The following is a 13,938-nucleotide window of genomic DNA, read 5'->3' as shown; positions in this document are numbered from 1 at the left end:
GACAAGCTCCTGCCCAGGGTAATTTGAAGGGGAAGGGGCTGCAGCACTGGAGGATCCCACCAGAATTTCACTGCCCAGCCTCAAGATCAAGATCTGCATTTTTGCTGTGGCCAAGTTCTGCAGAGGAGCCAGCTGGAATGTTCCAGAGAGAACATTGCTGTGGGATGGGGTAGGGACTGTCCTAGTCAGGATCTGCAGATAAAGCAGCAGTTGCTGCTTTGCACAATCCAGGAAGGGATACCTGGGAAAGAGAGATGTGTCTCAGGAGGCAAAACTGACAGAAGTGATGACCTCCCATGTGGGCTCTCCCTTTCCCACCAGTTCTCTCCTCAGACTGGATCTGCAGAGCTCAGAAACACTCTGCTTCATCCCCAGATCAACCAGGGGAAAGTCAAGCTCATAATTGTTCGTGCTTGAGCTGTGCCAGAGCTCCAAGGGCCAAGGGCTCCTCTGGCAGTTTCACAGATCTCCTGTGGAGCATCTGCTGATGCGTGACCAGAGCTGCTCCTCGGTGTCCCTGACAGCACTGGCAGTCACCACACACCCCAGCAATTCCCTCACAGGCTGGTGAGCAAGCAGCTCCCTCATCAGCCTCAGCCACCTCTCACGAGCACAGCACAGCCTGGGGACACGGGGCTGGCTGACTGACACCGCCTGCCAGCCTCAGCAAGCGACAATTAATATCAGCCTGAGTCCTGCCTGGAGGCACGAAACTGGGGGGGAAAGGGCAAGGACTTGTTGCCAATGCAGTGACAAAAACTTTCAGGAAAGTTCTAAAAAAGAAGAAAGTCACACTTTCTTCCTTGCAAAGTGAGTATCGGGCTGCTTCTGCCCGATACTCACTTTGCAACTTGGTACCTTTTCTTTCAACCCCTGTTTTCTTTCTTTCCCATGGCTGCACAAAAACCCCCCAACATACCAAATTTGATGTTGGGTGTTTAGGTATTTCTTCAGTGCTAGAAGGCAGCTCTGGTGAAGAAAGGCAGGAGGAGAGCAGTTCTTAACCATTTAATTAAAAATTCCCTTTCTCCTCCCATTTTGATGCCTCCCCCCCGAACATCTGATGGAAACAGCTGGGCTGCAGCACAGGTCTTCTCTCCACTCACAGTAAGCAGCTGTGTTGTGGCACTGCTCAGTGACCCTGGCCCCTTGTCTATGGCATCTCTAATTTCCCCCATCCCCCAAGGGCTCTTTTCCCAGCACAGAAATACCTGCTGGAAGTGCAGACCTTATCAGCAGTGACTTTCTGCATTGCACCTCTGAGTCCCTGTCTAAGAGGTTGCTTTTTCAGCCCTTGTGGCCTGTCCAACTCCTTAAATGCTCAGCAGCCACAGGTGTTTGCTGGCAGGACTGAGGATCATGGAGGGAAAATGGTCAGCCTTTTTCTGAAGAGGGTGAGGAAAATAAAACAAGAGGAAAGGAGTAGTAACTCTGAGTTCTGGTGGGGAAGGGCAATTACTCAGGCTACAGGCAGCCCCAGAATGCAGCTAGAAGAGTCTCTGCAGGAAAGCAGAGCAGTGTTTCTTTCACTGCAATTAAAGAGAGGTTTGTAAAGCCATTTTAACTCAGCATCTCCATCCAGAGCCAGCTCAGACAGAAAAGCACACCTCCCAGTCCTGATTTTGTATGCATGGTGGCAGGAACCAGCTCCAGACATGAAAGGCTGGAGAAGGATTATTTTCTGAAAGAAAGGCTCTGGTCTAGAAGTTGAAGAATGGGAAGCTGATGGTATCACTTTATTTGGCAGCTGAGTTATTGTGCATCAATACTGCCTGAGGAAAGAGTGACAGAAATTAGTCTGATGCTCAGATTTGCTGGCCCTCCAGTCCCACAGTGTGTCCAAGACCCTCTTGCCAAAGCCAGATGCAATTTATCATGTTATTTCTTCAAGCAATATGGACATCAGTACCCAAATGTCTGGTTTTAGCAGAGCACAACAGCCTGTGGAGATCTGGATGTTTTCTCTGCACCATCCCGTTATTTCAATACTTTTGGGGGTCTTAAAAAGCACTTATAAAGATCCAAGTATAAAAAGAACTATCATAACACCCTTGTGCAGGAGGAAACCAAGGCACTTGCAGGAAATGAGAGCAGAAAGGAAGGAGGGAACCAGATGTTTTGTCTCCAGCCTGGTGCTCTCACCCTGCAGCTCTGGCCCTGACGCTGGAGCTAAGGCTAGGTTGGGCTGGAACTTTTCATCATCTATCAGGTGTTGCCCCAAGCCTTGATGAGCCAACAGGCCCCATGATGAGTCCCTCCAAGTGTCACAGCTGAGCCAGGCCCTTGTCTCAGTGAGGCCCAGGCTGCTGAGAGCTCACCAGCCCAAGGAGTTTCCATCCACCTGCACACAGACACATCACTCTGCTCTCCCACACTAACCAGCATTTTTTCTAGCTTGTTTTATGCTAGAAATGATGAAAGAACCACCAACAAACCCTTCATTTTCCTCCCTTTCTGTGATACATCCCTTTTCCAAAGGCTTAGCAGCTGCTGTTTGATCTATGGCATTAAAACCTTTCTGGTTTCAAAAATTGGGAGTAAAACTGAGATGCAGCTATTTCACCTTGTCACCTCCTCCGCCTCTGCGGCGAGCTGCAGCTATTGTCAGCTTTCATTTCCTGAAGTTCCTCTGAGCTGTGAACACACACTGGAAGCAGAAGGACAGACCAGTCACTGGTGATGAGAGGGCACTGATTGCACTTCCAGTAAATTGCCTGAGCCTTTCCACATGAGTCACTGCACAGAGAGAGGTGAGGCATTAGGGAGAAAAAAGTTTGCAACTGATCCTGACAAGGGTCTAACAGCCCCACGAAGCCTCTGCCTGCCTGATTTTCTTTAGTTGTGGGGTTTCCTTCTAAAAGGCTGCTGAAAATAAATAACAGCTCACAGATTATCTTATACTGTCAAAATATTGGAGAACATTCAGAACTAAAATCACGCCTCTCCCTGCTTCCCAGCTAATCCTCTCTTGATTCCAGAGACCACAAATCCTGAGAATTTCCTGATTGCAAATATAAAACATAGGAAAGCTGGTTTTTAAACACATAACACTTGACTGATCACTAAGCCCTTGTTGCAAATGTGCTCAAGTTCTAATTCTTATTGCAACCTGATCCCTGCGGCATCTGCTTTGTGACAGCTAGGCAAAGTATCACCTAGGCTAAGAGTAAGTTATTTCACTCAGAAAGACAAACTCCCTCCTATTGTATTCTCTAAAATCTTTATCTCCTCTCTGTTACTAGCAGATCTGGTCCCTGAGAGTGTTTTTTTCTGCAGAGCCTTTCCTTCCTGCCTCCCTGCTTTTTTTCCTCTGCAAGCCTCTGCAGCTGGGAGAAGGCAAAACAGTGGCAAATTTAAAGCCTTTGTCAGACTTCCCCCAGATGGCAATCAGCTGATGAAACCCAGGAAGATTTATCATCTGAAAAGCCATTTATTAGCCTGTTGCACCTGGGTGTAGAGCACCAAGGAAGATGTATTGATATTCAAATGTGGAGCAGGTAGAAGGAGGGAGGGAGGATTTACCAGCCCCTGCTCACAATGCTGTCTCACCTGGCAGTACCACTCCTTGGTAGCACCAATGAAAAACTGCTTGGAGTCATAACAGGGCGAAATGGACCCCCCACAAACCTGCTCAGACCACCAGATTCCTTTAGTCACCAAATCTGCTCATTCTGGGCTTTGCTTTCAGTCTGGCTCGGAATATTTCTCCCCAGGGTTTGTGGTGCCTGTACCGAGCAGGAGGGTGAGAGCACCACGCAAAATGTGGGCATGGAGGAAATCCCACTATTGCCTCAGAGGATCCTAAGTCCAGCTCCAGAGAGAGAAGGGCTGCATGAATGCAGGCAGTGTTAGAGGGGTGCTTTGGGTGTCAGCTGCCTCCTCTGCCAAGTCCTGGCACTCTGAACTTCTCAAAGGCTTCACCAGATGCTCATTATCACTTCAAAATATTCTCTGTAAATGTGTGCAGTGATTCAGGGATCCACAGCACTGATTTCTCCTTAAAACACTCACTTTGTTACTCATTGCACATCCATTCAGGATCCTCCATTTAATGAGAGAGGGTCAAGCTCACTTGGTGTGACCCTGGGTTTAAACAGGGGCTCTTCAGGAGCATGTTTAGCCCTGCATTCCCAGCCTGCTACTTGCCTGAACTTCTGCAAAAACCACAAGCAAAGACATCTGAAAGACAGAAATTTCAATCACTCTAATGCCAAAATGGTGTTTCATTGTTCTCGAGCCGGTGAACATGGTATTAGACAAATTCTTCTTTGCAAAATTATCTTTTTCTTTCAGCCACTACATTTCCGGAGCACTCAATCTAAAAGGCATCCAATAAAAAGGATAGAAGATATGGAATTTGGCACATATCTGTTTATGAAAACAGACCAGTGAATATTCTCAGACATAAAAATGCACACATTCTCCATTTAAAATCCTCCAAAGGAGACTGGAGATAGTTTAAATGTTTCATTCTTTGATTGGGGGAAGACTAGTGGGAGAACAAAGATTTTCTCTCTCATGGAAGTAATTACAAACAACAAACATCAATTCCCAGATGTTTTTTTATTTGCTTCGCTATTTTATTTTCAAAGAATCTGAAGTGCACTTGGCATCTCCTTTGTATTGCCTTTGATTGTGAGCAGCGTTGGCCTCTTATCATCTCCTGGATTCACAGCAGCATCAAAGCGCTGACATCCGCGAATCTCACACGGGAATTGTGATGAGGACCTGGACCCCGGGGCCAGAAATAGCTCAGAAATAGCTGGTTTTTTGCTGTCCCCAAAACGGCGGTGCCGGAGCAGCGCTGGCAGGGGCCGGGGCAGTCACCAGCAGAGGGAGCGACAAAGCCAGCTCAGAGCTCCCCGCGCCGCTGGCACAGAGGACTTGGGGAGTTTTGTTGCTGGCTTAGAGATTTATAAGAAAATGTCCCAGAGAAGTGTAGATTTTTTTTTAAATCCAATGTGAGTTAACGGTGATGTTGTCACTCTCTCCTGATGGCAAGAGAGTCAGGTTTCTGCGTTACTCAGTGTTAGAAATGCTCACAGCTTCCCAGCAGGGTCCTGGGAGGGGGAAGGGGTGGGCACAGCACTGGGGCAGACGTGAGGAGGATGTGGGGGAGTCTCCCTTAGCCCCAGCTCCTCCTGTGTCCATGCCATCAGTCAAAAAGTGTGGGAGGCAGAAGGGGCAAGTGGCAATGGAGGTGGGGTTTGTCCAGTGCTTTCCAAGGGCAATCTAAACAGCAAAGTCAGGTGGGAAACAATTTCAGCAGTGCCAGTGCTCACCCCAACACCCTGGAATGTGCTCCTAGCTCACCTCACACAAGCAGCACCACTGACAATCTGTCCCAGTAGCACCAATCCAGCCCTGCTGGACTGAGACAAGCCCTAATTCTGTTTCACCTCTGTGAAGGGGGCAAACCTCATCTCACTTACCTGCTGGGCAGGAACAGGAGGGGAGAGCAGCAATATCCTCACAACAGGCCTTCACCTCAAACTGTGCCAGCTGAGACACATCAGGCATGTCGGGATGGGCATTGGGAGAAAGCCAAGAGAGCCAAGTGCCCTTTGGTCGGGTGCCAGCCATCACACAGAGGTCAGGGATGCAGATGCACTGGGGACCACACAGGGCTGTGTATCCCCCAAATCCTGGCAGGGAGTCTGGGCAGGAAGGAGAAACATTAAAGTGGGGAGAGCACACGAGCTACTGCAAGTAGATGCACAACCAGGGGGTTTGCTCTAGCTTCACACTCTCAAGGTCCAGCCCAAGCTGGAGAATCCTCAGGGTTTCCTGAATTTACACCCATTGTTGGGACAGGCAGAGCATCACTGCAGCTCTGTGTGATACCCAGCTCCTGCTGCATTGGGAGCAGGGAGGTTGTGCTGAGGCAGCAAAGCTAAATTTACCCTGGCCTGGGACTCTGATGCGCAGTGGGCAGGGCAGGTTTGGGCACTTGTAGCTGGCATGGGAAATGTGAGGTTTTTTGAGATTCTGGCGAAGCCCCAAAGTGGCTGACTCACTCCTCTCAGGTCAGTTGTTCACAGCTGTAACTCCAGTGAGACCAGTGGGTTATTTCTGATGTGCTTTGCTGTATGATCACAGCCCAGCCCATTGCCCTTGCTGCTGAAGGATGGCTCCTGTCTCTGGTGTACTTTATTTAGCTTCCACTTCAAAGCTGTTCTGTAGGAGGCAAACCAAAGTGAAAAGGGTACAGCATTTCTTTTCATTGGAGATTCCCCATCTTGACTTATCTGGTGACTTTGAACTTCTTAGAATCAATGGACTTGTTATAATCAACGCCCTGTGCTCTCTGTCAGCTGCACACAGTGTATGGATTCATCATTTGCTGCTAGAGATGAGTTGGCACTTGTGAGTTGTGTCAATGGATGCAAAAGCAGATTCATTCTAATTATATTGAACCATTGATTAACTTGGTAATTTAGTCTTGAAGTCCTAAAGGTCCCTCTGCAGTAAATCATGTGAGTTACAAATAAAGTGCACCAAGGAGAAAAAAAATAAGTTAAATGTATTTATTATCTTGAACACTTGGAAGGCAACTACCTGGACAAAACAAGCCCTGGCACATTTCTGCACTCTCCTTTCTTGTGTTCTGTTAATACCCTACTGAAATGGTTGACTTAAACACTTCCATCCTGTGTTTTCCATGTGTAATGGCAGGTGTGCTGTAGGGAGGAAGTCAGAGGCTGCCAAGGGCTCGGGTGCATGGAGATTTCCAATTGCCACCTCCAAGACTGATCTCTGTAGTTGCCTCATTGCAACAGATCTATTTGCTTATGGAACAGCTGTGAAACTGCAGCACATTTTAGGTATCCATGGGAGTATCCATGCTTTTCTCTGTGTGGAATAATGTGTACCTGGTGCTCCAGGCACTCTGCAATTAATTTGTGGAAGCTGTTTGTCTCTGAAGACCTATAAATACACAGACAGAAAACTGCAGGAGAATGAGGAGTTGCACACTTAGAGCAAATGCATTCTCACACAGGAGAGGTTTGCAGGCTGGTCACATCCGCCTGCCACCCCCCCCCCCAGTGTAGTTCCACCACTGATCTTTCTTTCATTTCACGTAAGGCTGACCAAAAATATTTACTTTTATTCTTTCACATGCATAGAATAAAAGGGATGGGGAATTTCCCAGTGAAATCAAGGGCATTCACCGTTCAGTAATGAACAGCCTCCACTGGGCTCTACTTGTTACTGTGCTCTCCCTCAGAGAAGGCAAAGAAAGAGAATAAAAACTAAACATTTCAGGCAGAGCCATGAATTCCTCTCATCAAACATTGTCCCCTGTGATACACTGGTGTCCTCTGAGCACCTCCAGTCAAAAGTTCCATTTTACAAACCAACCTTGCTCCCCAAACAACCGCTTCAACTTTTCAAGACAATTTTCCCATAAATGTTCCTCTTCCCTATTCCCTCAATTCATCAGAAAACACCAGAAGTTGGGTTTCTTTGTGCAGCGCTCCTCGTTCGGGTGAGTTCCCATCACACCTGTGGTGTTTTTAACCCTTGGCGTGCCGGGATCCGCCAGAAACTCAGCATGGCTGGGGATGTTAGAGTAGAAGTGAAGCAGGATCCTCCTCGCCCTGCCACAGCAGAACCCAGCGAGCCCAGGAGAGGAGGAGGAGGCGACCATCAGGAGCAGTCCCCGAGTGTCCCCCCGCTCCCTGCCCGCTCCCTGCCCGGCCCGGCCCGGCCGGAGCTGTCCCTTCAGCACCACGGCCGGCCGGGCTCTGGGCTCCGGGCGGGCAGGGCGGCTGGCACGGCTCGGCTTGGCTTAAACTATCCCGGGCCGGCCCGGGCAGGGGCTCGGCTCGGCTCCTTCCAGCTTGGCTTATCCCGGGCCGGGCCCGGCCAGCGCTGCCGGCGGAGGGACGGGGGCTGCTTTGCGGGGGGAGTGCGGTGCGTGTGTGGATGTGGGTGTGTGAGTGTACGTGTGGGGGTGTGGGTGTGTGAGTGTAGGTGTGTAGGTGTGTGAGTGTAGGTGTGGGTGTGTGTTCTTGGGCTGCCAAGGGGCTGCGGGGTTGAGCCGCACCTGCGTGTGCAGAGAGGGGTGCACAGGAAGGGTTTGTGGGGCCCCGCAGAGGTGCGGGCGTGGGTGCGGGGTTGGGGGTGAGGAGGGAGCGGGGCGGTGGATGCTCACCTGTAGGAAGGTGCGTGCAAAGGGAGTGTGCAGAGTGTGCGGCTCTACAGACGGGCTGAGGGATGTGTGTAGGGTCTGTCGGGGTCCGCCTGTGTGCGTGCGTGCGCGGGGGTCGCAGAACAGGACTCGGTGTGTGGCTTTGTGCGAGTGCGGGGCGTGCAGGGTGTGCGGAGCTGTGTGCGGAGCAGTGTGCGGATCTGTGTGCGGAGCTATGTGCGGTCTGAATCTCCAGCTAAAAGAAATGCTGTACCCTTTTCACATTGGTTTGCTTCTTACAGAACAGCTTTGAAGTGGAAGCTAAATAAAGTGTACGGGGCTGTGTGCGGGGCTGTGTGCAGTGTGTGCGGAGCTGTGCGCGGGGCTCTGTGCGGGGTGTGCGCGGTGTGCGGGGCTCTGTGCGGGGTGTGCGGGCTGTGCGGGGCTCTGTGCGGGGTGTGCGGGCTGTGCGGGGCTCTGTGCGGGGTGTGCGGGCTGTGCGGGGCTCTGTGCGGGGTGTGCGGGCTGTGCGGGGCTCTGTGCGGGGTGTGCGGGCTGTGCGGGGCTCTGTGCGGGGTGTGCGCGGTGTGCGGGGCTCTGTGCGGGGTGTGCCGCGTGTGCGCGCCGCGCGGCGTGCGCCGGGCTGGCGGTGCGGTGGGTGCGTGGGTGCGAGCACGCGCGGGTGGCAGCGGGTCGGGCGCTGCCGCCGCGCACACGCACGGACACACGGACACGGGGACACACGGACACACGCGCACATCCACGGCAGAGCTGCCGGCGGGAGGAGCCCGGCCGGCGCTGCCCGCCCTCCGGCCGGTGAGTGCGGCCGCGCCGCGGGACCGCGGGAGAGACGGGGAACCGGGGGGAACCGGGAGGGGACCGGGAGGGGACCGGGGGGGGACGGGGCCCTGGGGGCTGCCCGGGGCAGGGGTCCGGCAGCGCGGCCGAGGGACACGCAACTTTCCGGGAAGGAGGGAGTGAGGGACAGAGGGAGCGGGGGGAGTGGCTGCGGACCGAGGCCGGGGATGCTCTTCGGGCTGCGGGGGGCCCGGGGCTCCTTTCCCTTCCTCCCAGCGGAGGCGCCGTCTCTCCGCGGCCGGGCAGGGGCTCCCGTCGGTCCCGCCGCTGCTGCCGGACCGGTGCCGGTGCCGGTGCCGCGCTGCCCAGCCCGGCCGCCCCGCGCTACGGCCGCTTCTCAACTAAGTTGCGGATAATAAGCTCCCCTTGAAGGGCGATCGCTGCCCCGAGCCCCCGCTGATCCCCTTTCTCCACACCCTCTTTTTTTTTGCAGGCAGGGCTGATCCCAGCTCGTCATGTCCGGAGCACTGGAAGCAGCGCAGAAGGCTCTGCCCCGTTAGCACAGGTTGCCCGGGGGGGACTCAGCCATGGATTCGTCCCCCCCAGAACCCGGGGCCCCCCCTGACCCTCTGCAGCTCTGGCAGGAGGAGAACCAGACCCAAGGCGGGCTCTGGAATGGCAGCCAGGAGCTGGGGTGGGAAGAGCTGGAGAAGATGCTCTTCCTCTTTGCAAAGGAGCCTGTCACCATCAGCCTCACGGTGATGTACTTGCTGTCCTTTGTGGTGGGCTTCGTGGGCAACATCATGTCCATCAGGGTGCTGACCCGCAAGCGCCGCAGTCGGGTGTCCAGCCTGAGTGCCACCCGCAGCCTCCTCATCAACCTGGCCGTGTGTGACCTCATGGTGGTGTGCATCTGCATGCCCATCACCGTGGGCAACCTCATCTACAAAGCCTGGGTGTACGGGGACTTCCTCTGCCGGGCAGTGCCCTTCATCCAGGCTGTTTCTGTCTCTGCCAGCGTGCTCAGCCTGACCGTCATCAGCGTGAACCGGTACTACAGCGTGCACAACCCGCTCAACGCCCGCTCCTTCTTCACCCAGAAGAGGATCCTCAGCACCATCCTGGTGGTGTGGGTGTTGTCCTCAGGGATATGCATGCCCCTCATCTTCATGAACAAACGGGATGAGATCGGGGTGGTGGAGGGCTTGCCCCTGGTGTTTTCCATCTGCAGGGAGATCTGGCCTCAGGAGAGGCTCAAGCAAGCCTACAACTTTCTACTCTTCTGTGCCCTGTACTGCCTGCCCGTCCTGTTCAACATGGTCATCTGCTTCCTCACGGTGCGCCGGCTGTGGAGCCGCAGCAGCCAGCTGAAGGAGAGCTCTGCCCTGAACCGATCCTTGCCGGCCTCCAGGCTGAAGATCCGCAGGAAGGTGGCACAGATGGTGGTGGCCCTGGTCCTGCTGTTCGCCGTCTCTTGGCTGCCCGTTTACCTGATGGACATCTGGATTGATTTCAACATCCCCAAATCCTTGCAGGATGTGACTCCTTCTCCTTGGATCCTGCAGCTCAGACCTTTTGCCCAGTGGCTTGGCCTCACCAATTCCAGCCTCAACCCAATATGCTATTGCTTCGTTGGGAACCTCTACAGATCAGCCAAGGAAATGAAGAGCAAATACCACCAAAGGATGGTCTCTCTCTTTAACTTCTCTCTCTCTGAAGGGACAACTCATTCCTCAGTCCCAGAGCTGCTCTCTTACCGGAGTTCAGTGGAGCCTGCAAGGAAAGGACCCTCCACCACCCCCTCCATGGACAGGAGATGTCAGGGAAGTCATGGCCATAAGAACAAGTGTGGACACTTGAACTCCTGCCAGCATCCACCTCTGAATACTGTCTCCAGTGAGAACACTTCCTTGTAATTCTGCTCAGGAAGTGCCATTCATACCCTCATCTGCATTTAAGGACTCTAGAGATCTTTCTGAACCCAGTATTTTAATGATGGAAAAGAGCTTTCTTCTAATAACTCTTGATACCATTTCAAAAATGCTGTGACAGGGAAAGAAACAGGTAATGAGATAAAAAGGTGATGTATTTTAACTCAGATGAAATTTTAAGACAAATTATTTTTACTGGGGACAACTGGATATGCAGCCTGTTGCCCAGTCAACAGTCACATAATTAGGCAGATCAAGTTCCCAACGAGTGATCTCTCCCTGCAGCTCCATCCCTGGATGCAGAGATGCTGTTTGGATACAGCAACGATTTGACTGCTTGCTGCTGCTCACACTTGCTGATGAAGAGCAGTGATAAGAGGCACTCTGTGCTCCAAATCCATCAGTTGTAGTTGCAAGCAGTGAAGAAAAGCTGGAAACAGCATCATAAAAAGTAATAGTAAATGGAGAATTTCACACACTTTACCACTTGAGATTTCATTGTCTGCTCGTATTGTTTCACTCCTCCACGCAAATAAATTCTTCTTATGTGAAGAGACCATGCCAGAAGTACTAAAGCAACCGTCAGCATTCCACATTTGGGAATTCAGAAGGGATAATGTGGCCTCAGAGGTAATTTAGGAAATGAAACAGGAAAATATTTTTTGGGCATCAGCTCTCTTTCTTACATCAGTGCTCCTGTGTGTGGAGTGGAAAGAACTGGGTATCTATTAACATGATTTGCACTTGAAAAACCAGCCTTGTTCAGCTGTGTCTGTACCAAACAAAGTCAATGGCATGTGAAAATAAAAATAGAAAGTGGTTTATAGGTAATAAAATCAGAAACAAGTAATGCAATGCTGTTTGTCTGGGAAGGAGCAAATCAAAGTGCTTGCTTTTCCTGAGCATCACAAGTAGGTTAAAACCTGTTTCGTCCATCTTCTCCTTAAAAGGAGACTTTGATAAATAAATTGTATACTTTTATTCTGTTAGCATTGAAAGACTCCAGTAAAGCTTGAGCATTCTGTTGTTCTGAGTACTGGATCTGTATGCACAAAGGAGACCTTTCTCCCCAAGGTCTAAGAGAAAACATATCAGGCAACAGGTAGGAGACAAAAAATGTACAACAAAGATCCAAAAGGCTGGAATGATACCAGAGATGAACCCCTTCCCTGCCCAGTTCCAGGGGAGAGAGGATGTGCACCATCTTCTGGTGCCAGAAGAGCCCAGCTACCTGTGCCCCAGCACGTGGCACAGCAGGTTTGTCCCTTAGCAAAGCCCAGACTGAACGCAGCAGCATCCCTGCAAGAGGATTTTGAAATTAAAGGAACTCAGGGTTCTGATAACTGGGGGCTTTAGCAGGTTTGTCCCTTAGCAAAGCCCAGACTGAACGCAGCAGTGTCCCTGTGAGAGGATTTTGAATTTAAAGGAACTCAGGGTTCTGATGACTGGGGGCTTTTTATTATTATTATTATTATTATTATTATTATTATTATTACTGAACAAGGGAAGGATGTTTAAGGAAATCCAAATTTCATATAATATCCTGCTGCCTTCCAGGGTGCCTTTTGTAGGCAAAAAAAAAAAAAAAATAGAGACAAGAAAATAGCCATTCAACCTAACCCTTGTAATGATCGCTCCATAGCGTTTAATTTTGACAATGATCTGCCTGGAAAGTGAAAGATTCCTCCTTTCCAGGCAGTGCCATCCACAATTTGTGTTCTCTTTATATGAACGAACAAGACATTACAACTACCCAGATTTATGGCTTTTATGTGTGCTAGAGATGAGGACATCTGCATTTTTGCAGGTGATATAGGAGTGTACCTACTGCCTGATCTTTTAGTAGCTGTGGAGAAAAGCCTGTAGAGATTTTATTCTCTCTTTCAAGGCATATTTTTAGGGATGGTAAAATGTGGCAGACTGAGGAGCATCAAAAGCTCACTCTGAATGCCCACTGATTCCAGGCGTGTAAAAAGATGTTCTCCATCTGCAGACCAAATGTAACACAATATTGTAACCCCTACATTGCCCTGACCTGTATATTTAATCCTGCCCTGAATAAGCTACAATGAAGGGGCCATGGAGCTCCATTCCCTGTGGTTTCCTGGCTCTGAAAACGGACAGGATCAAGTGATGCAGTCAAAGATGCAAGACATCCATATTTTAAAATATCCCAGAGAATTCTTTTCCCTGAATTTGTGTGCCAATGCCTGGGTCCTGCCTGGAAGCCTCTGTACCCTCCATGGAGCAGAGACACCAGGAACTGTGTTCTTCTGAGTGTACCTGGACCTTCCCCTCCTGACACAGGTGCCTTCCTCCAGCCCCACAGCACCCCCGACCACTGAAATTCACAGAGGCAAAAGTCACTTCCACTAGGCAAGGTAATCTCCTCTTCACAGTTCTACGTGTATTTTCCACTTTTGTTCAGTGTCCCTGTTTTCCTAGAATAAAGTAAAATTGCTCACTTAACTCCTCTTTGTCTCCTTGGTTGCTTCTTCTCTATCCCCCACACTCCAACCTCTTCTCCACTGTTTCTACAGTGAAATCTCCCCTTGCTTTTCCCTGTTATCTCTCTCTGCCTGTGAATTCCCCTCACTCTAATGACCCATTCATGTCTTCACTCCCCTGATGAAAAATCCCTTCATGCCCTGCTGATCTGAATGGCCCCTTTTGTGCTGCAGACACCTGTTTGCTGTGCAGAACGCTGATTTATTTTGCAGGGCTTTACCCAGTGGCTGCCATGTAGGAATGGATTTCGGTCACTCTCACCCAAGGGTAAATGAGAAGCAGCGACGTCAGTGTGGAAGCCACACAGCATCCTGTGAGCTGCCCAGGCTCTGGCAGTGATTTTATTAACCTGAACAGGCCTGTGGAGCTCAGCAGTGCCTGGCTGACTCATCCTGGATCCCAGAGAGGTGAAACCTCAGCATTTGGGAAGGTGGCTTTTTCCCTCTCCTATCTGATAAAAGATCTCTTTGTATGCAAGGCTGACAAGATATCTGAGTGTCCTCCAGGCCACACAAGGTCCTCATTTCAGGTGGCAGGTGCTTTGATAGGCTTTCAGGGGACTCCTGG

The 13,938-nt window shown here is 51.0% G+C and overlaps 1 protein-coding gene across 1 annotated transcript; it reads left to right on the top strand.

The window, feature by feature from the left end:
- The first annotated feature begins 9,519 nt into the window (after positions 1-9,519).
- Positions 9,520-10,848, top strand: LOC121334642 (galanin receptor type 1-like). Its single transcript, XM_041401961.1, has one exon. The coding sequence runs from the start codon at positions 9,520-9,522 to the stop codon at positions 10,846-10,848; it is 1,329 nt and encodes a 442-aa protein (XP_041257895.1).
- Positions 10,849-13,938: the final 3,090 nt, after the last annotated feature.

This window comes from Onychostruthus taczanowskii, unplaced genomic scaffold (assembly GCF_017590055.1).
Source record: "Onychostruthus taczanowskii isolate IOZ18803 unplaced genomic scaffold, ASM1759005v1 scaffold19, whole genome shotgun sequence".
NCBI lineage: Eukaryota > Metazoa > Chordata > Aves > Passeriformes > Passeridae > Onychostruthus > Onychostruthus taczanowskii.
Note: the sequence above shows the minus strand (reverse complement) of the source record. Positions and strands in the feature narration are given on the sequence as shown.